The 25,035-nt window shown below is 31.5% G+C and overlaps 1 protein-coding gene across 4 annotated transcripts; it reads right to left on the bottom strand.

Annotated features, from left to right (window-relative positions):
* Positions 1 to 277: 277 nt before the first annotated feature.
* On the bottom strand, positions 278 to 9,102 carry LOC122601963. Of its 4 annotated transcripts, none has more exons than XM_043774695.1 (17): positions 8,871 to 9,102; positions 8,688 to 8,735; positions 8,548 to 8,605; positions 8,252 to 8,319; positions 8,099 to 8,150; positions 7,855 to 7,966; positions 7,587 to 7,767; positions 6,291 to 6,345; positions 5,437 to 5,527; positions 3,990 to 4,090; positions 3,780 to 3,908; positions 3,443 to 3,695; positions 2,979 to 3,041; positions 2,715 to 2,837; positions 2,530 to 2,601; positions 2,058 to 2,171; positions 278 to 646 (listed from the first exon to the last, which is right to left on the bottom strand). In XM_043774695.1, exons 1-17 carry the CDS (start codon positions 8,894 to 8,896, stop codon positions 609 to 611), a joined length of 1,584 nt encoding a protein of 527 aa, XP_043630630.1. In that variant the 5' UTR covers positions 8,897 to 9,102; the 3' UTR covers positions 278 to 608. The 4 variants fall into 4 exon arrangements, with proteins under 4 accessions (XP_043630630.1, XP_043630628.1, XP_043630631.1 ...); XM_043774693.1 differs by having other exon boundaries at positions 8,243 to 8,319; XM_043774696.1 differs by lacking the exon at positions 8,871 to 9,102 and having other exon boundaries at positions 8,243 to 8,319; positions 8,548 to 8,628.
* Positions 9,103 to 25,035: the final 15,933 nt, after the last annotated feature.

Here is a 25,035-nt window from a genome sequence, read left to right on the forward strand (position 1 = left end):
ATAAAGAAATTGTATATATTAAAGTAACGCAGGTTTAAATAGCTAAATTTAACTTTTAAATTCAGAGACTAAGATTGTTTTGTGTATTAAAGTAACTATGCATGTGGATCAAAAGTTATGTATATTTTTTTTATCTTTGTTGTGGTAACAGTAAATATATATAATTTTACTCTTGAACCTCTTTGGATCTCTATTTAACCCTTTTGCCACCCGTGCATTTTGAGAAGTTCGAACTCTAATAATATTGAACTTGTACAAATCTTAATACGTTTTGCCATTACTACAGAAGTTACATATATTTTCTGCCGTCCCAAAAAAATTGTCATTTCATAATTGTATTCATCAAACTAAACATATCTAACAAGATTTCAAAAGCTGATATTCAAGATTTTTTCCATACATCGGCTCATTTTTTCCCAAAGCCACAACCACGGCCAATTTTTGACATAAAGTTTAGGGTTTAAACAAAGAGGCGATGCCTGAGAAGAGGACATAAATAGCGTGGACAATGTTAGGACCATTAGTTAACCACAATCAGAGTAAATGATTGTAAACATATCTAACAAGATTTCAAAAGCTGCTATTCAAGATCCTTTCCATACATCTGCTCATTTTTTCCTAAAGCCACCACCACGACCAATTTTGGCTGCAAACAGGTAAGAAAATTTAAGTTGGCACCCAGGAACAAGATAACATGATAATGTAAAAAAGATATGGAACTCCTCATAGGCAAGGTGACAACAAAATAAGAGTCCTACTTACATTGAGGGCACAAAAAGTGATAGTTACTAGAATGAAAAAATTACCAAAGTACAAATTAAAATGTAGCCAAGTAGGATTGGCACTTCTACAGTATTGGTTGTACTTTTCAAATAATACTGTTTTCAATGGAGATAAATCTCATCACCACAAAAGACATAGGCTCTTCAAGTATGTGAAACCAACTAGTGTAAAACTAGGGGCTTAAACATCAATACGATTGATTGATAACAAGAAGCAAAGCAAATTATACAACACTAACACCCATAAACTATTTTTACAATGAAAGGGGAAGACATGGATAGTAAATGATGGCGAAGGACCTTATACCATCATTTATGATGCTTTCCTTGAGATCATTAACTTCAGTATTTGCAGGTTAAGATGGATGGATAATCATTGTGAGAGCAACGACTATGGAGACATCTCAAACACTAAGTTTAAGATCGTCACACAAGATAATCATTGTGGGAGCAACATATATGCAGATTTCAAGGGATGTATAACATAAAGCAATCATAAGAAAGGCATAATCTATAGTACCAGCTACCTTAATGCCAATTTGGCTTTGGAGGATTTTACAAAACCCTTACCACAAGAATAAGGGAATGAGCTCAAAATATTATGATAATAAGTCATCTACCATTGTGGCAAAAAAGTGAAGCACCTCACTGTCATGTCATTAACTCTAAAACATTTTTGGTCTTGGTACATGCATGTTTTTGGTCTCTCTATATAGAAGACCCTTATAAAATCAACAAGTAACATATTATCTCTTAGTTCATACAAGTAAATAATATTTACAAAATAGAGCCACCATATATCCATACTTGATCAACAAGCTTACAGCTCGACTCACATCATACACATACCACTTTCAATGACCAAATCCACCACACTAATAAAAATGAATATCAAAAACTTGCATGAAGAGTGTGTTTGGCCTAGCTTTTATTTAATGGCTTATGCTTATGAGTAAGAAGTAGCTTTTTGCTTATATCTCTAAAGTTTATAAGCTAATATCTAGCGTTTGGGTTAGCTTACGAGGAAAAAAAAAGCTTTATTCTTGGATTTCATGGCTTTTGTTATATAAGCTTTGTCAACATGGCTTCTTAAAATTAGCTATTATAGCCCAAAGACACAAGCCAAAAAAGCCCAAATAAACACTTAAGTTGCTTATTTTGTTCTAAATAAGCTAAAAAAGCTATAAGTTTTCAAATAAGAGCTAGGCCAAACACCCCTGAAATTTATGATAAACTACAACACTTCCTGTCTACTTAGCACCATCAACAACTAACCTGCTCGTGAGATGCTCGTGAGACACCGACTGTATGCGTCATAGTCATAACCCTTACAAGGCTTGCCACTGTTCCTAAGCAACATGCATGACATGCCAGGAAGAGACCAATCATCTACAGAATATTTATTTATTAGAAACATATAGTAAAGAGATAAAACTAATTTAAAACAAATTGACAGTGAGTGGCAATAAGGTAGGTGGAAAGATATAAAAATTGATAGTGACAGGCCAGTAGTGGCCACATGGAGTTGATCCGACAAACACTTAATTCGTCATTTTTTAAAGTAAACGGACACAAATAGATTTCTTAAATATCATTAGTATGCTCAAAATGATTGGGTATGATAGAGATTAGAATTGAGACAAACAAATTGACCCATTCACAAGATTACCATACATACAATCCATCTATAATCTTTAGCAACAAAATAGCAAACAATGAATATAATTCAGAGTAAGCTTAGGGCAACCTGGAACACTCCTTCGGGTGCAATCTGGCAGAAAGAGCAACTGAAGGTTCAAAGAAAGCACTTGCTGAATACCTATAGTGCGTTAACAACACAATATAACTCTCGTCTAGAGGGTGAATATATAATAAATATAGAAAACCACTGTAATCAACAATATTGACTGTACTATCACGTTGAATCTTAACCTTTCATAACAGAAAGATCAAAAGCATGTAGCAAATCCATCTCCCAAAGGGCAATGCCACGTTGCATACGAGTCGTACAACATTGTTGCAGATAAATCTCATGTTCTTTTTCCCCCACCACGTCTGCACAGATACCCATTCTTAATATAAAACTTAACCAGCACCTAATCTTACTGTTTAGAAGGGCATCAAAAAAAATGCATAATGATTAATCGATAACAGCGTTTGTAAAGGAAAACAATGTAGCAATCATGGAAGACTAACATTTCAAAGTTTTGCATAAGGATCTCAGGCGAGAAAACAGAGATAACGCCATTGCTTTCATACCTGAAAGAAGATAAGGTATCAATCAAACCACAAAAGAAACAAAGATGAGAAAAAGTAAGTGGTAACTTTCATAGGTGGTATATTGGCAGGCGGGGCGAATTGATTAATGTCAAAACAGGTGCATATTTTTATACAGGTGGCTTGAAAAAGGTATTAATTCTCTAATAATATATAGTTATCTGTTTGATTGAAGAATCTGTTCTATTGGAAACATTAATACAAATAATAAGACTTATATGATCCCATTCACCCATTGAATTTCAGACTTTCGGAAACACTGAAACTGGTGTAATAACCTCTCAGAAATATGACGTGTTCAATGTTTCTTAGTAGCACAAAAAAGAGTTCTAAGGATGTCATAAGCAAATTAAGGCATAAAATACTCAAAATAACCTACATACCAGCTGGTGTACGATAAGTAAGGACAAACTTGAGCAATGTTCTACAACCACCTTCGACGTCCGGCACTAGGCAGGCGTCTTCAGCTGCGTCCGATCCGCCATCCCTACTACACACAACTATCGCCTCATACACACCAAGATTCCCTTCTTCAACGGCCTCTATGGTCATGTAGAAAGTATAATCCTGGGTACCTTTCACATAGTTGCACTCCATATATTCGAAATCATGGAGGTTGTGTTTGACCTTCTTGAACTAAAAGCAAAAAAAAATTTATATGTTAAGTAGTAAGCAATAAAAACACCCCGCAAGTTGAAAACAGGTGAAAAGAGTCCATACTGTCTCACAGGCCTTGTTGAAAGCAGCAACCGCAAAGCCACCAATAACACCAACAAGGGGATAAGAAAGATCAATTGACCTTTTTTCTTCCTCTTTGCAAAACTTACGCTTTGTTACTAGAGATTCAGGCTGCCAAACACATGAAATATGTAATAAATGACATGTATTGAGCATGAAGAACAGATTGAAAAATGGATATCATATACATACATTCCCCTCATCCAGCATTTCAAACTCCCGCCAGATTTTGTATTCTTCTATGTTCAAACAAGGGCAATGGCAAAGACCGTCACTTGAATAATATATACAATCTGAAAAGAGAAAACAACTCAAGTTATCATCCACATTCTAACTCATATGTTAACAAACTGGGCAGTACTTGCAACAAAAAACTGATGCACAAATATGACAAATGTCACTCCTAGAATATGCTTACTTCAAAATACCTTTTATTTGATCATACTCATATAAGCAGGTATACATATTTGTGCATTTATAGATGTTACCACAAGACTCGCAAACTTGCACGTATGTTCATATTTAAAAGAGTCCTTTCACATGCATGGTTGCAAAACTCGGCAACTTCAGCTGAGTAATTGGAATCGAATCAGGGATCGGTGGTCCCATGCGTCGAGTCAGGCTGTATCAGACTAAAATTGGTCGCCAGCTTAGACCTAGGTCAACTCTGGTCAAACTCAGACAGCTCGGTCAAGGCTAGGCTGACACGAGTCAAAATTCAGGTAACATTATTTAATAACTTTTAATAAGATCCTAAAGTGGTTTATGTTTATGTTTCTAAACAATAAGAGATTGAACTTTGAAGTATTATGTTAATGTTTCTAAACACTTATGTTTAAGTTTGAGCTTTTTTTTAATCAGTAAGAGTTTGAACTTTGAAGTATTATGTTAATGTTTCAAAATAAGAGTTTGAACTTTCAAGTGAAGTTCGAGCTTTTTTTATCACATGAGCCCGGTTTGAGCACTTATATCAGGTCAGGTCAATGCATGCATACACACACACACACACGTATATACAAACAATACCAGAAGAGATCCTGTAGCATAAGATCCTAATATGACATTATGATTACTCTACAAATACCACCCAGCGGATTAGAAAACAACTGTAGCATTCGCTTATCGCATCGCTTTTGCTTCAAAATTCAAAGATATAAAATAAAAAATCCATTTACTTGTATTAGTATATAGTTGGTCCAAGAGTAACATCATGATACGACTTGAAGATTGAAAATGATAAGTATCTTATTTATGACATAACTTTAAGTTGACATACATACGAGAAACTATCGGTAAGCATCCTTTTTATCATCATTAATTGATACCAAAGCTTTAAGAATTAGGTAATCATAGAGATGTCTTTTACTAATTTGTAAAGGATTAGGGTTGTAACTTTATTTAGGTAAATTTAATTACTGATTTGATAATGAGTCGAGATGGGTCTCATCACATCAAGAAGAAAATGACTAAAAAAGGGGAATACATAACATGTCCCTTCGCTAGGGACTGATCTACCAAGGGCACGCTGTCGATGGTTTAAACCTTTTGTAAACCACCTAGGCTTTTATGGGTTTCACTATCCAAACATCTCTTGTGATGCCCAAGCACCAGTCATTTTTTTCATTTTGAAAATCAATACCTATCGGTGCAGATTTCTCATAAAAAATCGGAGAAATCGGATAAACACTTGCACGACCACCCTTGGCAAGGTTGCATTCATAGGCAGAAACCTGAAAAAATAATCAAATATTAACTTGATGCCAAAAGTTAAATAATGATACTCTTTTTAATGGTGTGTGCACAACAAAATCAAATGAAATTTGATATGGAGTCAGTTGAATATGCAATCTGGTAAATGATATCCAAATTGCAGCGTACATAATTGTAAGGAAAAAAAAAATATAGCCTTCAACTTACAAGTAATAAAACACTTTTTGAAACATACAATAAAGATTTATTTCTTAATGAATTAATTTGTTTCTAGTCAGTGAAGTCCACAATTTTGCTCCTCCGCCTCGATTTAATCCCTGGTAAACAACTCAAAAGTAGTAACAAACTAAAAACTATGCTTCTGTGCTACTTGACCAACTCCAAGTTATTATACTTATGATTTACACACCAACATTTCATCAGACGGTTGGAAGAATACTATACTAATGCTATCATAGGCATAATCCCTAAGCTACTATGCTTCTAGATGATTTAGGAGCCTTATGCTTCTAGATATTTGCCTTTATTCTTTTATATGGCTGTATGTTTCTAGGTCACATATTTCTAGGTGACATGGGGACTCAGAGCACAGATAATTTCCTATATCTTTAGGTATACAAATACATACATATAGTAGAGGTATGAGTGTCCAGATCCATTCGCCCATACGTCATGGGTTTGACGGTATTGTTGTTGGATCATAGTTATAATCCACTTTTTCATTTATAACTTCAAACAATTCGAAATATAGAAAGCATAGCAGCTAATAACAACAGTTCTTACATCTGGGGGATAGGTGTATGTTCCTTGAGGCCTCAATCCTTCCACATATCGATGACTGTTCAAAAAAGTTGCAAATACGAAAATATGGAGAAGAAAGACCAAGAATACTATGCAACGGTCATCACGGGGTTCCTTCCATCTTTGCCATTTTAATATTATTATAATACTTAAATTGCCTAAAAAAATATATAACCGTTCATTCTAGAAAGCAACGACCATGATCTGTTCTTTTTTGGTTTATACTTTAAAATGAGAAGGTTCATTTTTTATTTTTTTTTAGCTTATTTTTTTGACTTTTATTCTTTTTTTCACTTTTCTTATTCTTTTTTTAAATTAATTCAATCCATAAAAAAATTTTAAAAAATAAATAAAAATAAAAAATTTCTAACCCGAGTTAGTGAGTTATACATGTAAGGGTACTGTACGGGCTTCGCAGGATATTAATAAGGGGTAGCGGGTAGGAGTGATAGGTCATAGAGGATGATAGGTCATAGGGGGTGATCGGTGATGGGGTGATCTACCTAACGGGCTTCGCCCTTAGCTATTATGGCTCTGCCATAAGCCGAAAGGCTTCGCCTATAGCTTACGGGCTATGCCCTTTGGAAAAAAAAAATTTAAAAACTTTTTTAAAATTTTTATATGGAATAAGTTAATTAAAGAGAGAATGAAAAATGTGAAAAAAAGAATAAAAGTCAAGAAAACAAGTTAAAAAAAATAAAAAACGAATCTTCTCACCCTTCTCTCCTTAAGGTACCTTCTCATTTGATCTCTATCCTATATATATATATATATATATATATATATATATATAAACCATAAAGCATTACTCATTAGATTAGACATGGGTTCAAATGATATCAACTTGAGATGACAAATTTACTTTATTAATAGTATAAAGAAAGTGTAATGCATCAATGTACCCTTTTACAGATACATAAATCAATAAGGTAATAACTTTTCTATCTTTAAGCTTCGAGATTTTACCAAGAAGTTGGATAAAAAACTATAGAATATCTTATTTTTCCAAAAAATAATGTCCATGGCTAAAGGGAAAGATAAAATGGAATAAACATCCTAATATAACCCCAAAACAAAAATTAGTATTATAAAAACTCAGAGAAGGAAGTGTTAAGTGAATGGTAAAGTATTAAAGATAAAAATATCAATTCAGTAAAAAGTAGGTTGCAATAACTACACTTTTTTTCTCTTAAAGTTTGTATTATTTTCGTAAAATGGGGGTTAATACTAGGAAAATAATATAGAAAACAAACACACAAATAAAGGCTTGAAACATACCTCACCCAGTCGAACTTCGGAGACTCAGTATCCTTGATGAAGCAATCAAGCAAGCGCAGCACCTCTTTAGCAGAAGCGATTAAGAATTCATAATTTCGGACGAAATTGAAACTGGCGGTAATAAGTTTCTGGAGAGCTTTAATATGAACATTAATATCCTTGGTGACTACCTGTTCCTCATCTGTATGTGTGTGTATATATTACCAATAATAATAAGTTAATAATAATAATAATAATAATAATAATAATAAGACTAAAGAAACTGTACCTGCATCATCAATCTTACGCCTCGTGGTTTTGGATGGGATGAGTTCGAATATAGAGTCCTTGCTTTCTAAAGATTCAAACTTTTCCTCATCAACTGGTAAACTTTCCTTCTTCTGCATTCGATTACTGTAGCAGATAATTATTACTAGTAACGCCTCGAAAAAAGGGATATTAATACAATAATACAAATCATCAATATCTCTAATACTAATTAAAAAATAGCTGAAAAACTGATATATACTCACCGGAATTATTAAACACCTCTTTGGCACTATCGGACAACCCTTGGTCGTCTTACTGTTCACCAAAATTCACATTCACATTATTAACATAAAATGAACCAAATCAAACCATATATATAGATATACATATAAAAAAAATATATATACATATCACACCTCTTCCTGCTGCTGGTGAGCGGAGCCATGTCGACTCTTGGATTATCGCATAAGATTATTTTCTTCTCCTGCATCAAATCAAAGTGTGTAAAAATGATGTAAAATAGTTAAACTCAGTATCAACCAACAACTATCATAATAATAGTACTTCAAAACCGATATAAATATACAGTTGAATCATGTGTTCTGTCAAGCCATTACATATTTGCAACAGAAACTAAAAAACCAATATCATCATCAAATATATACTGTACTTATGGCAGGCTAAAATGATGGTTGGAAAAATAGATACCCACCTGAGCTGTTTTCCGCATCTTTGGCTTCTTCTCATCTGATGATGCCAGAGCAGCCTTACTGTTCACCAAAATTCATATTAACTTAAAAAATATCAATCAAATTATATCAAATCAATATATATACACACAAAGTACCGAACCTGCTCTTATCGCATGTTGTAATCTCAATATCTGGAGTCATCTCCTTTCTGTTCACCAAAATTCACATTCACATCAAAAAGAAACATTCATTTAAAACAGATAATTTTTTATTTACCTTCGACATGGAAATCAATCAAATCATATACACAAATATATATATATATATATATATAATATCGCACCTCTTCCTCCTGGTGATCGGAGCCATAATATGTCGACTCTTCTGATAAGCCTAGGACGATTGTAAGGGACAACCCTTTGACGGTCACTTTCCGTTTTCTTTTCTGACAAAATCAACCAAGCCTAACCGGTCACGACATGTTGTTGATTATCACTTTAAGAAACCCTAAATAAATCGGAATATTAATATTAATTAATAATGGATATATAGAGATATCGATATATATATATATATCTGTCCATCTGTATCGAGATATCGATATATCGATATATATTAGCGGGTAACGTGGCCCATTAAGATCCACACAATAAGTTTTATCATTTAGATTCGGGTAAATTACACTTTTTGTCCTTGAAGTTGACAGTTTGTTCACTTTTCGTCCTTAATGTTAAAAAATTACAATTTTAACCTTGAAATTGGCAATATTTTGCAATCAAGGTCCTTCATCTGGACGACGTTCGTTTTTTGTCATTAACTTACGCACATGCTAAACACGTGAGAGTATTAACGTCATTTCCTTGTTACATTTGAGGCACTAAAAGTGGAAAACGTAACATATTTAGGGACGAAAATTGCAAATACATTATCCTCGTTCTCAGATCTATACATAACTTAAACAAGAACATTATCCTGGGAATATATGGGAAGAAAAGATCTAAATCACTTTTACTTTTTTCATCTTTCAACTTTGTATATACATATCTATATATATACATACATATATTGTATATATATGTGTGTGTATCTATGAAAAGTACAGATCCATATATAGCCACCACCATCACTTTATTTCTATTCAATATGTTGCCGGAAAATCCACCACCACGTTTTCTACTAATAAAAATAGTAAGCTATATTTCAAAATATAATAAAGTAAAATTGAATATTAATAATGTCGTAACACCTGATATCTAATGTCCAGGTTAGTCAAATTATCAACGACAGTGTTGAGAAGGCCAATTTTAGCTTAGGTGAGTGAAAACTTTGTGAACATCAACTTTTAACATTGATCAGCAATTTTGGAGCATGTGGTGACGGAGAAGTTGCGCTCTTTTTAACAAAGTAAAATAAATTATCGAAATTAATGATGTATGATTTAGCTTGTAAATATGCATGACTATTGTGATTACTGTTATAAAAGAATTTGAAAAAAAATAACGTTTTTACATACAACTATATTATCAATGTAGTGTACATTTACCCAAACAAAAAAAAAACGTTTTTTTCCCTATTCTATTAAAAATCAAAACTTTCAAAATTTTTACTCTACCAATAGAGAGGTTTATCTCAAGACTAATGTTTACAGCCAAGTGATGTACTTCAAATAAAAGGCTTATGACAAGAAAGTCAACGTTTATATGTATTCTTTATTTATTAATATTTTGTAGGAAAAAAAAAATACAAATATACCATTAAAAAAGATTACACTGTACCAAATTCGAGTCGGACTCCATCCATGGTTATATATCATGAATATGACATATGGTTCAAAACTTGGATGCCATGAGGTTTAAAATCATCCATGTGATTCATGTTTCTGAGTTTGTGTTCCTATGTAAAACAAATGGTAATAATACATGGACAAATATATGTTCCTCATTCCTTGAGGCACACTTGATTGCTAACCCCTTAAGATGTTATTAAAGAAGGAGTGAAAATAAGAAAACATTCTGGAATGATCATTGGCTTAATGGTGGCAACCTTGCAACTCAATTTAAAAGGTTGTATGTCTTGGCACTATCGAAAGAATGTGTCATGTGTCACATTTTTCATGACATGACATAAAAATCCGAATGACATCGAGATATTTGTGATGATATGGATAAGCAATAACTTTTGGCATTGAATAATTTATTGAATCAGTAAAACTTAATGAACAATACAATAAATGTTTGTGAAATTTTCAAGATCAAAAAATCAAATGTTAATAAAGTGAAATTAAATATTTTAATTCGCTAATTATTACTTAAAAAAAATTATATTTTGGATGTATGTAAGTATAAAACTATATTTACTCGCGTATTACGCGGGACAATAATCTAGTTCTTTTTATAATATAGTATAAATAACTTAAAAATAACTCCATTAAGGGTTCAAAAATAGTAATTTTAGCCCTTGAATGTTTTCCTATCTTTTCCCTTCTTCTATCCCATCCAACATTTACTTTGGTAAACAACTTTTTGTAAAAGATGGTGCTCAATTTTACTATTAACAAAAGACGCAATTTATACCATCTTTAAAAGATGATATGAATTGTGTCCCGGAAACAAGCTCAAATAGGTCAAACGATTCTTCATCATCATTATAGACTGGTATTAAACGTTCTTCTCAATCAGAACCTTTTATTCTCGGAATCATAATGTCGCTTAAATAGATCAGAATTTTGAGACATATTGTACATCACCCTAGAGGTGAGATATTGAGTGTAGAAAGTTAGTTGAAAATGAGAAGACATTTGTTGACGGTTAACTTCTTTGGGTGGAAAAGTGTCTCGTGCATAACCCCTCACAACTTTCTACCTTTGTTTTCTATTTTTATAATCCATAGTATTTTTTTATAGTTTTTTTTTTTTAAAAAGTGTGATATCTCCCAATAATGATAATAGAGACTTCTAAATTCATTTTTAAAAAAAAACTATAACCTTTAAATGAAAAAGAAAAAATTAATTTTAGCCATTGGATTGATTTGCTTACCTCATTTACCTTTTATAGATTTTAATTAAACTAATACAGTATAATTTTCTATTAAAAAAGTTATAGTTACATTATGTTAAGACCAAAAAAAGTAACGAAGACAACTAATTATTGGTTTGGTTGGAAATTTGGAATGTTTGTTAAGAGTCTTATTTTTAGATAAATTTAAAATAATGAGTTATACGAACTTAGTTATGAAGAGATATAATTTGATAGATTTTTGAATTCATTTTTATAAATTATTAATTTATTTAGTTTGATGTTAAAATATATATACTAGATTATTTTCCCGCGTAATACGCGAGATAAATATATTAAATTTTCATTATATCATAATTATAGTTAAAAGTTAACATGTAAAATCAACTATATTAGCGCAATTTCATTTCTTTTAACTATAATATTTTTTAACATAAGTTATATTTTAAAAAAACTTTTGCAAAAAAAAATATTTCTATAATTGCATGTGACATTTACTATGAATACTTATTTGGGATAGCTGGGTAAATTTATCGACTTGGAAATTGTAATGTAAACTTTATTGCGAATGTCAAATTATTTTATTAGTTAGATATATGGAATGATATGTTTATTGAAAAATTTCATTAATACATCAGATAAACATTTTTAGCTGTAGTTAATTTTATATCACTATTATACAAAACTATAACAAACGTATGGGTTGGTGGCCCATTGATAAAATTTTAGATCTTGAGAAAATCTAACAGGGTTCGAATTTCAATTCCTACGTTGTAGGAGTAAACTATTAGGGGGGGGGGGGTCAACAGTCTTGGGTTTCATCTTAGGCATGTGTGGTTCGATCTCCGCATACTGCCTAATTGGATGTCACTATGGTGTTTAGAATGCTAACTACTAACTAATAAATACTAACTCGTTCTTGGGAAAAAAAGTTTATATACTATAAAAACCATTTTCAAATAGTAGTATCATCATTTTTCAGCTAGTAGTATCCCATTTTAATTTTTTTGAGTGACCGAGCTCAATGACATCGTCTCTTCATAAAGTCAACTTCAATTTCAAAGGAAACTCAATTATTGCCAATAAAACTCATGTCTCCAGCCTAGAGAACATTTTGTACATACCTAGACCTGAATCCAAAACCTTAAATTCTTAAGTCTTCCCGAGTATAGATCTATATATTAAGTTAAAACTTATTTAAGAGTCCAAACTTTTCCAATTATGTATTAAGGTTTTTTTAATAATGTTATTGTTATGTTATATCCATTGTTACATAATAATGTAATTTTTTTTCCGCGTAATACGCACAAACTAAACATATTAAGTTTTCATAGTAACATAATTAGTAGTTATAGATAAGGCATGTTAAAATTTGAGGATATAATTATTCAAAAGTTTTTACATATTGAAGTTGTTTAGTAGGATATACATGTTGAGTCCTAGTGTCATTAATTAGATTTTTTTGATAACAAACAATGTCAAATAATGTTTAAGTTTTTAGTTGTAGGCCAAGTCAACTTATGCACTTAAATTAGGCTAGCTTGGATGTCAGTCGAAAGTTTATGACAATATATGTCTATTTACAATATATTAATATTAACTTTGATGAGACTGACATAAAAAAATACAAGTATCATATGTTAAAATTGTTTATTATTCCAACTTTATATACTCCATTCGTCCCATTAAAAATGTCATGTTTTTAAAATTTTAAAGTCTGACATTTAAAACTTTAACTTTAAATAATTATATTTGTGTTAGATAATACTTGATAAAGTACTTCCTAGTTAGCTCAAGTGGTTGAGCACTTGCCTTACAAGTAGAAGGTCTTGGGTTCAAGACTTGGGAAGTACATAGGAAGTCTTTCTATGAAGGCTTGGCTTACGTATTCCTAGGTTCAAGTCTGAGGAGGCAGGGTTTACCCATATTGATTGTCGTGCCTTCAGACGGATTAGTAAGGGGTTTTACCCCCCATGAGGTATTTGAAATAAGCATTTCTCCTTTGAGGGGGCTCTTTAACACGGACCCGACTAAGACAACGTATGTTAGACCTCCCACTGTCAAATCGCGACATGAATATCTCAAGCGAAATTCACCTTTCAAAGAAAAAAAAAGAAAAAAGAAAAGAAAAAGATAATACTTAATAAAAGTTACTCGTATATAAATTGGTTGTGTTTTATACATGTTTTTTAAGATATAACTTATATCAAGTTTATATAATACAGAAAATTATATTTAAAGTCAAAGTTTAAAATAAAAACTGTAAATAAATAAAGCAGGACACTTATAATGGAACAAAAAGAGTATATTTTATTAATATACATTCATACTAATTGAATACACAAATATTAATTATGTAAAGGAAAAAGACTAATATTGTGTTTATTAGATAATGGATTTGATAACAATCCATATTTTATTACAGTATAAAATAGATTTTTAAGGTTTCTTGGCAAATAATACTCGTGAGTTTGTAGATTTATAAATCGCCGTAGAATATATAAGTAGGCATCTATATATATTAAATATTATTAATTTATTTATGGTACTACACAAGATAATGATAAAGGAAGGAAAGTTGATGTACGCCTCACATTTAATATTATATTTATTTTTTGGTTTAGATTTAAAGGGGATTTTTCGTCTAATCATATAAAGTGAAAGTATTAATATCGTCATTTAATAAAGTTGAAATAATTAAATTTAATCTAATGGTTCTAAATCAAATATGAAATCCATCCAAGGGTTCCTATTTGTTTAGAAAAGAATTTAGGACCTTGTTATATATATATTGGTAGATATATATATATATAGCTTTTATAGTTATAATAAGGTAGTATTTCAAATTTTTTGTGCTAAAAGCCTTTTTGTTTTATAACTAGCTTATCAACCCGGGTGATACCCGGGTATTATTATGATTTTTTTTATAGGCTTTTCAATAAATAATCATTTGCTAATGTTAATTGATTTGAAAAATGATAAGCTAATTATCAAAAATATTAGATGATATAATAACTATATTAGGCCTCCAATTTATATATATGTTTAATATTTTGTATAGCAAACGAATAAATCTACGATTACTATTAATTTCTAGAAATTACGTTCATGATTTATTTTCATTTTAATTTTTTAAGTCACAATGAATTTGAAATAGAATGTAGAGACATGTACCCTTAAGTAAAAATTAAAAAACTTGTAAAAATAAATGATGTCACGCTATTTTATATCATCAATAATTTCAAGGTAATTGTTATTCTTGATTTTCATAGTTAAAAAGTAAAGGATTTTAGGATTTTGGGGATGAGATGAGGAAATTAGTTAAATTCAATCATAGGTTTTGCTCCTATGATGTTATTAAACATTTAAGAATCATTAATTTTGATTCTTCAAGAGATTTTATATAAAGTTGAATTTAACTAGTGAGTTTGTATGTGTAATTGATAAATAGGGATAAGTAGATGCTAACTCATAACTATGGTGGGTTGAACAAGTTTAAATGGAAGTATTTGTTCTAACTTAAAGGTTGATTTTGGTAAAAATCGCCTAGTTTGTATTAAGGCTATAACTAGTGATGAAAGCGATCGTTTTGACTTTAAAAGTCAACTGTCCAAAATTTATTTAGGCTGAAAATTTAGTCTTAGCATGTTAATGAGATGATATTGTGATATTTATTTAGGTGCTAAGAGTTTGGAAGTACTCGTGTATATATATATTCGATCATAAGACGAACATGTGAGTATATAGAAAGTATTTTATACAAACAAACATAATTAGACAAGCCGGCAGTCATGATTATGTGGAAGTTGATTATATACGTGTAGTCAGTTCCATGTAATTGAGCAGTGGTAGACTAATGGCAGACTAACAGATTATATTGGCAGGAATTGGATCCATTATAGGCGGCTCTATGTATTTATGCATTTGATATAATTGCAATTAAGTCTTATTATAAAGTTTATGGTTATTTATTGAAATGGTATCTGGACTATCCACCATATTACTGGTTGCATACCTATAACTTTAAAATTACTCTCATCATACCCCAACCAGAGCCGGTCCTGAGAATTCAGATGCCTAGGGCTAGCTGCTCAAAAATTTGCCCATTTCAAAATCTTTAAATAACAGGACACAATTTTTTATAAAGGTGTACTTTTTATGTGTCTCATATCCACGTACGTTGATTTTATTTTGTAAATAAAAAGTTATAAGTTTACAATTTAGAGAGGTAAACTTTGAATTGAAATTACAACATCTAAATCACCTAAAATGATGTTTACGTGTACTTTTTTATGTAAAACCTCCAATTTCATTGTCATAATCTAAACATTTAAATAATGTAGTGCTATATTAAACTACATGCAAAGCAATGTAAAAAGACAATGAAAAGTTCTAAATAGATTTCACTTAAAACTAAGCCAAAAAAGTCAAAAAAATATTAAAAAAAGTTCTATGATTCCTTTTTTTCACTAATTTATATGGTGAGTTCTTAAAAAAAAAAGTTCCTTTTACCAAACAATTTATACAAATTATTAAAATTTGTGGCTAGAAAAGTGACAAACAAAAGTTTTTTCAACTAATGCATATATATAGATATTAAATTAAATAATAGGAGGAAACAAAAAAGTAAGCATGATATATTCTGTAAAGTTTTGTCGTTCTCAATTTTCTATAACTTCGTTTAATACCTACCGAGCAATATATGGGCCAGAAATATAGAAAACCATGGACTTATTATATACTAACATAAACTAAAAGCCCGTTGCCCCCCACAGTTTTGCTGCTCTGGGCTTGAGCCCACATAGCCCATTAGCAGGACCGGCACTGATCCCAACTCATCAATTTTTCACTCGGACGATACCTGACTTGACGGGCTTCAGTTTGGCCGTTAAGTTGGGGCATGACTACCGTAAATTTTAAAGTTTTAGGTATGAAACCAGTAATATGGTAGATAGTCCAGATATTATTATTATTATTATTATTATTATTATTATTATTATTATTATTATTATTATTATTATTATTATTATTATGGTTGTTGTTGTTTTTTTAATTACACAAATTACATTGATATTATTTTTTGTAAATATTTATATTTATTTTATAAAAGAATACTTTATTTTTATAAAAAATTATTGTAAATATTTAATTTTTTATTAAAAACTATTAATATTTCAAATACTATTATTTATAAAATTTATTTTTTAATAAAATAATATTTTCTTTTATAAAAGATCATTTTTAGTACAAAGTTTTTATTTTTATAAAAAATATTTTTCAATCTTCCTTTTTTAAAGGGGTGAACCAGAAAGAATATCATAATTTCTTGTATTGTATTAGTACCTGTACAACTACTATGTAAGGTTTGAATCAGCTCAAAACAGATTTAATCAACTCCATGTGGTGGTATACATTCAAGACTTCACGTTCATTTATCAATGTTTTACATGAAGTTAATGTACTACTTCCGATTTATTTATTTTTTTTAAATAAAAAAAAATATGAAATAAATAAAATCATCATGGATCTATAATTTGATTGATTAATAGTTTTTAATAAAAAACTAAATATTTATAATATTTTTTATAAATATAAAGTATTCTTTTATAAAATAAAAGTAAATATTTAAAAAAAATATCAATGTACTTTTTAAAATTATTTATTCCTAAATAATACTTTGTGTAGTTAAAACAACAACAACAACAACCATAATAATAATAATAATAATAATAATAATAATAATAATAATAATAATAATAATAATAAAAACATCACTTCCATTAGAAATTAATAGGATTTACAAGAAATAATAATAATAATAATATAATAACAATAATAATAATAATAATAATGGTTAATTACATAAATGACACATGGACTATCTACTATATTACTGGTTTCATACCTAAAACTTTAAAATTTACCGTAGTCATACCCCAACTTAACGGTCAAACTGACGCCCGTCAGGTCAGGTATCGTCCGTGTGCAGAATTGATAAGTTGGGGGTATGATGAGAGTAATTTTAAAGTTATAGGTATGAAATCAGTAATATGGTGGATAGTCTAGGTACCATTTCAGTAAATAATCCTAAAGTTTAATATGTATGCAGCTTGTTATCATTATTAGTTTCTATATATTCACTAAGCTTTATGCTTACTGTTTACATAGAATACCGTAGGTGCCGGGAGCTCAGGTGGAAGTGGGTCAAGGAAAGAACTTAAGAAGGAGCGTGGATAAGTGCTACTAGAGGTTGCACTTCTATCTTTAAATCACAGCTGTGTGGTTGATACTTATGTGTCGTTACGCCCGTTTTAACTTTATAGTGTAATATGTTGTTTAAAGTCTTTTTGGTAAAACTCGTCGTGTTATGTCTTCGAGTCAAGGATATGTGGTGTGTACTAGAGCAGAGATAGTGATGTGTATCAGATAGACAAACAGCAAACACACAACATATACGAGCACTAAACACGAACACAGCCAACAGAAGACGGCTGTTATGATTGATAGATAGTCTGGATAGGCTCCAGTAACCCGATTCTGGATGAATGCCCCAGCGGCCCTTGTTCCTAAGAACAATGATGATATAATTCTCCACACCACAAAACAGTGGCCTAATGGCCTTATTTAACCATGCTCAGGAATTACCCTAACTTGGTGCACAAGATACTTAATTAATAATAATAATAATAATAATAATAATAATAATAATAATAATAATAATAATAATAATAATAATATGCGCCCTTCCTAGCCCAACCCAATTGGCCTCTTGATCCGTATCATTACTCACGCCCGCAAAAACACCTTGTCCTCAAGGTGTTGGTTTAAAAAATTGCCATGAGTAATTCTAGGATCCCATGGGAAGTCAGCATCAAAATGAACTTCTCTTCCAATGCCTTTGCAACAAAATTTCTTTTCTAGTAACTCTTGTTTTTGATTCTCAAAAGTAAAATCTGTTGCAATAGGTTTCTGCTCAAAGGTCTCAGCTACTGTTGTCTTTGTCCCAAGTAACCAACCCCAAAGCAGTTTATTAGAAGACTTTACTACATAATCATATCTGTTTTGCTTTATAGCACGACTATCACAAACATCTGCTAGATTAGCACAACCTTCACTTATATCTTCCACCACCACCAGTTTAACAGACCCCGTGGTTTATTTCTCAAGCTCCATACTGATTTCTTGACCTGATTTTGTACTTTCAGTGACGTCCACATCTTCAACTCCAACACTAAAAATAGCCTTGTTCTCTTCTTTTTTTTTTAAAATCAAACTCCAAATCTTCTTTATAAAGAGAAGAAGTAGGATCAAAAGGAGAGAATGAATCTTGCAAACCACCATCATCAATTTTTAAAGCCAATGAAATCACATCTTTCACCTTAGAGCAGCTATATTGATGTCATTCAGTCTATACTTCCCTAATTTCAGGTTATAAACCACATATGAAAAGATATATGGCGTAGATTTTAGAAATTTCTTTCATATTCTGAACCTCATCGAATAAGATTAGAAACGAATCGCAATAGTCTTTAACAGTACCTTCTTGACTAATTGCCATAATCTTCTCCACTGTGAATTCCATATCGACTGTGTTTTTTTTTCCGAATGAACAATACCCGATGAACAGTAATGTCGAACAGTAATCTTTTTTTTTTCTCGGAATCAAACAGACAAATCCAAAACCACAGGTTGCAAAGATCTATGTCTCTGATACCAATTGATGTGTATCAGATAGACAAACAGCAAACACACGACAGATACGAGCACTAAACACGAACACAACCAACAGAAGACGGCTGTTATGATTGATAGATAGTCTGGATAGGCTCCAGTAACCCGATTCTGGATTAATGCCCCAGCGACCCTAGTTCCTAAGAACAATGATGATATAATTCTCCACACCACAAAACGGTGGCCTAATGGCCTTATTTAAACATGCTCAGGAATTACCCTAACTTGGTGCACAAGATACTTCTATATTTTTCTTTAAATACTCTATATATTTAGAAAACAAATGAACGTATATATGTTAAAATAAATAAATATATATATATATATTGTAAGAGTCTAAGATCTTCTCATTAGATAAAATGATATCTTCTCTTTAGGTTAAAAAATCACGTCTATACCTAATGATATGTTAACTTAATTAAGTGAAACTAAATAGATTCTTCGTCAATATGTTTTTTTACGATCATTATTGATCCATTCCATTAACTCATTTGTTCACATATTAAGCGTTTTATTAAATGCTTTTTTAAGCCAGTTTAACTCATATTGAGCACCTTTTTAAAGCAGCCGCACATCGTGCGGGTAAAAAAAATCCTAGTATATTATATATTATTATATCTATATTTCTTATATAATTAAGAAAGGATATGAAAAAGCTTATGTGACACATTTATTTAACTTACATGTAAGATTTTTGCTTATTTGTCAATTTTAGATTAATAATCTTTATTTAAATTTAAATTATTCTTACATGGTATTTTTAGTTAGCAAATTTAAATAGATATAAAGTTTAAAATAAATATAAATATATTTAATATATATTTTATTTTATAAATATAAATATAGGTGCACTAAAGGTATATACGTAAACAAGGTCCTTTACCCGCACGATGTGCGGCTATTTAAAAATGTTGATTTAGTTATATGAATATTTATAATAGCTTTTAACAACTATACATTATTTAGGCATGTACATATAAATCTATACTATCATTAAATGGAAATTTTTACATTTATTGAAATAGATAAATTCAAAATATAACTCTTATTATTTATGAAAATCTTTGCATTTATATAAAAACATACATTATCAAATATTCATATTAACTATCACATATTATACTTCATGCAATACTAATGAACATAAAATGAAGTTAAAATATAAATGTAATATAAAATCATAACGATCTCTTATTTTTTTGTAAAGTGATATGTGACTTATTAGAATTTCATCACACTCTTTCAAAGAAAATAGTTTCATGAAACTTACTTAATCAAATAATAATATTCGTAAAAGTTAAAAAACTTTAATTAGATATAGTTAGAAACCAAATTCAAATTATAATTAGATTACAAAGAATAAACTTATGATTCAAATTATGTTGAATTCACCTGTAATTGATAATAGTTTTATAAAACGTAAAATCACCACCACGAAAAGGATAAAAAACTATATTACAATGTGATATATAATATTGGTTATATTGGATAGTAAAGTTAAAAAATAAATAATTTGAAAACCAAATATTTTTCAATTTTAAAAATAGATTTTAAATTCATACGGTTTTTGTTATGATATAGAATGTGATTTTTTCTTTTATTTTTTTAAGATTTTGTTTATATATAGATTTTATTTTTATTTAATTTAATAGTTTAATATAATATAATTTTGTAGATTTATATATTGTAAAAAAATATAGAGATGCCACATAGGATAAAGACCTATGTGGCAATTTTTAAAAATAACTTTAAATTGTAGAAGGCTTTAAAATGCTAGGATAACGATTGTTTTAATATTTATATAGATTAGGGGAAAGTTATATAGGTTTTTGATTAATATAATGAAATAATTTATGTTTACTTATATTGAAACTACTATAGATAAGATTTCATATTATCTTTTCTATCAAATCGTTTTAAAAATAAGATTTAATTTGTTAGACAACTATTCTTAGTCTATCATTATTAACACTGTTTTTAACAAGATTTAATTATACCTTTTTTATTTATTCAAGTATTTTTTAATATAGTAAATTAATAATTAATAACTATCCAAAAACTATTTAATTTGTGTAAATCTTGCCGTTAAAATTGTCTCTATATAAGATATGTTTTTTTTTTCTCTGTGACATTTTTAGTTTTTTTTCTTGTCAAATTAGATTTATAATGTGACAAAGTCTAAAAATACCGAAAAAACATACAAAATGGTCCAAAACTCATAGAAAAAGGCCGTCTCGTTTCTGCGGTCGTTTTGACTGGTCATACGCCCAAAACGGAGCCCTGTAGCTCAAGTTATGCCCATTTTACTGAGGGCCTCTTTTTGTCTTGATTTTCTAAAAACAGAAGGGCTCGATTATCAATGCTTGGGCTTGAGCCTACATCATTCCCTCCTGGGTAGACAAAATTCGCCCTCGAATTCACATCAACATCATCATCTGAAGATTCACCATGATAGGGCAGCAAATGCTTCACATTAAACACGTCTGAACAACGAATATGGCTAGGCAGCTTTAGACGATAAGCATTGGGATTAATCTTCTGCACAATTTCAATAGGTCCAATCTTTTTGGCTGAAAGCTTGATGTACTCTCCAACTGAAAAGCGATGTTTAGTTAAAACAGCCCAAACAAAATCACCTTCCTCAAAATCAACATGCCTACTCTTTTGATCTGCAGCCTGTTTGTACTTTGCATTAGCTTTATTCAAGTTTTCATGAACAGTCTTGTGAACTTCATGTAACCCCTCTACAAAATCTTGGACCTTCTTGGGAACAGAGCCAGAAACAGGAAGTAACATCAAATCAAGTGGTCCTCTGGGCTGAGATGAATAAACGACCTGAAATGGACTGAAACCAGTACTCCGGTTCATAGCATGATTATGAGCAAACTCAGCTTGACATAACTTTTGATCCCAAGCCTTTACATGATCACCAAATAAACACCTCAATAAATTACCAAGTGAGCGATTAACAACTTCGGTTTGCCCATCAATCTGTGGGTGATAAGCACTACTGAACTTGAACTGAGTATTCACCATCCTCCATAAACTACGCCAAAAGTGACTCAAAAACTGGGTATCCCGATCAGAGACAATAGAAGTAGGCAAACCATGCAATCGATACACATCACGAAAGAAAAGTTGTGCAACATTCACAGCATCAGTTGTCTTCTTGCAAGGAATAAAATGAACCATCTTTGAAAACCGATCAACAACAACAAATATAGAATCATTACCTCTCTGAGTACGAGGCAACCCCAATACAAAATCCATGCTAATATCAACCCATGGCTGTGAAGGAACAGGCAAAGGCATATAAAGGCCGGCATTAGTAGTAAATACGACACCGGTTGACATAACGGTCAACTTCTTTCCTCATGGTAGGCCAAAAATAAGAAGCTTGCACCAATTGTAAAGTACGATCACGACCAACATGTCCTTCACCATGTAACTCCTTAATGATCTTCAAGCGAAGACTAGAATCAGGAATACATAACTGATTCCCATTGAAAAGAAAGCCATCATGTATCAAAAATTCTGATTTCTGCCCAGATTGCACATCCTGCATAATAACTGAAAAATATGGGTCAATAATTAACTGCTCACGAATCACATCCAGACCAGGCACATCAACTCTCAAAGATACAAGCAGATTGCTCCTCCGGCTTAATGCATCCGCAACTCTATTAGACACACCAGTTTTGTGCTTGACAACAAAATAAACTTCTCAAGAAATGCCAACCAACGCCCATGCCTATGAGACACTTTATCTTGTGTGCGTATATGCCTTGATGAGTCATGATCAGTGAACAAAACAAACTCCTTATGAAACAAATAATGACGCCAATGCTTTACAGCTTGGACCACTGCGTAAAACTCCAAATCATAAGTGTTATACCTCAGTTTTGGTCCAGTCAATTTTTCACTAAAATAAGCAACAGGCCGACTACCCTGACTAAGAACTCCACCAATTCCAACCTTTGAAGCATCACTAATCTGATCAAGCAAATCATCAAGTCGAGGAATAGGAAATCTATAGCTCATAGTAATCTTGTTGATGTCTCGACTGTCAACACACACACGCCAAGTGCCATCTTTCTTTGGAGTTAACAGGGCAGGAACAGCACAAGGACTCATACTTTCACGAACATGGCCTTTAGAAACTAACTCCTCAACCTATCTACGCAATTCTTCATGTTCACTTGGGCTCGTCCTATAATGTGGCCTGTTAGGCAACTGTGATCCAGGCTCTAAATCAATATGATGTTGGATGTCACGCAAAGGTGGCAATCCGTCAGGCAACTCGTCTGGAAAAACATTAGAAAATTCCTCAAGTAAAGGAACCATGGCATCAGGAACATTGCCATCCTCAACCACTTCTTTACCTATCAACACATAAATATCATCGTCCTCCTCCAACTCATCCTCAAACTGAGAGAGAGTTAACAGGGTGCCAGTGGGTTTAGTGGCTACAACCTTAGGCTTAGTAGGCAACAAAGTGATCTTAACATTATTAAACAGGAAACTATAAGTATTTTTTCGCCCATTATGTTCTACATCACGATCATATTCCCAAGGTCTACCCAACAATAAATGACATGCATCCATGGGAACTACATCACACCATACATCATCTTTATATGTTTTACCAACGTAAAAAGGAACAAGAGAACGTTTAGATACTGTTATCTCGCCTTCTTTCTTAAGCCACTGAAGCTTGTAGGGCTTAGGGTGATTCTCTGTTTTCAAGGCCAACTTTTTGACAGCCTCATCGGAAACCAAGTTATCACAACTTCCTGGATCAACAACAAAAAAGCAAACCTTCCCTAACACGGTACATGTTGAATGGAAGATGTTATGCCTAAGCTAGTCATCTTCATTAGCCTTTGGTGTATAGCACAATCTTCTAACCACCAAATTCACTCCCACATCTCCAACGACCTCTTCTTCTTCATACTCTTGCTCTTCATCAAACACTGGGGTTTCCTCATAATCTCCACCAGCCTCATCACCATCTTCATCGTCATCCGGATCAACAAATAAGTGTCTCTTACCAGCTTTTTTGCATTCTGCATTCTGACTGACAGTGACCAGATTCACCACAATTAAAACATTTCAAGCCACTAGTACTAGCCCCTTTTGAAACTGGTGCAGTATTGTGACCACCTTGTTTTGTTTGATTAGGGACAAAACGAGATGACGAGGGACCCGAACCTGAACTACCTCCTGATATGCCAAAAGATGAATCACCAACCCGTCGGTTCTGTTTCTCATATACTAGGGCACGTTGATGTGCTTCAGAAAGTGTTACAGGATCAAACATGTTAACAAAGTCCATAATCTGTTTTGCTATGATGGTTTTGGCCGATTTTTTTGTTATTTCTCATACTGCCATTTTCTTTTATATTGTCAAGTTCATTTTCTTGTATCTTTTTATTCTGCTCGTTTCACTCTAAAACAACAAATCACCATATACAAATTCTTAACAGATCAAACGTCGAAAGTCTCAAGAAATGCAGTGACACACTTGATAAGGAGTACCTACAATGGCGGAATTTGTCCATGGCTGAACGATTGCTTTCTGAGATGGAAAATACTGATGATATTTCTTGTTGGGATTCTATGGTTTCATGGTACACAAAAAGAGGAGATATGGAGAAAATGATAGCTGCATTAACTGGACCTATGCCAGTTAAAACTTCAGCTTCATGGATTTTGATGGTTATTGGTTATATAGATTCTGGGAAGTTGGAAATTGCTCGTAAA

This window comes from Erigeron canadensis, chromosome 5 (genome assembly GCF_010389155.1).
Source record: "Erigeron canadensis isolate Cc75 chromosome 5, C_canadensis_v1, whole genome shotgun sequence".
NCBI lineage: Eukaryota > Viridiplantae > Streptophyta > Magnoliopsida > Asterales > Asteraceae > Erigeron > Erigeron canadensis.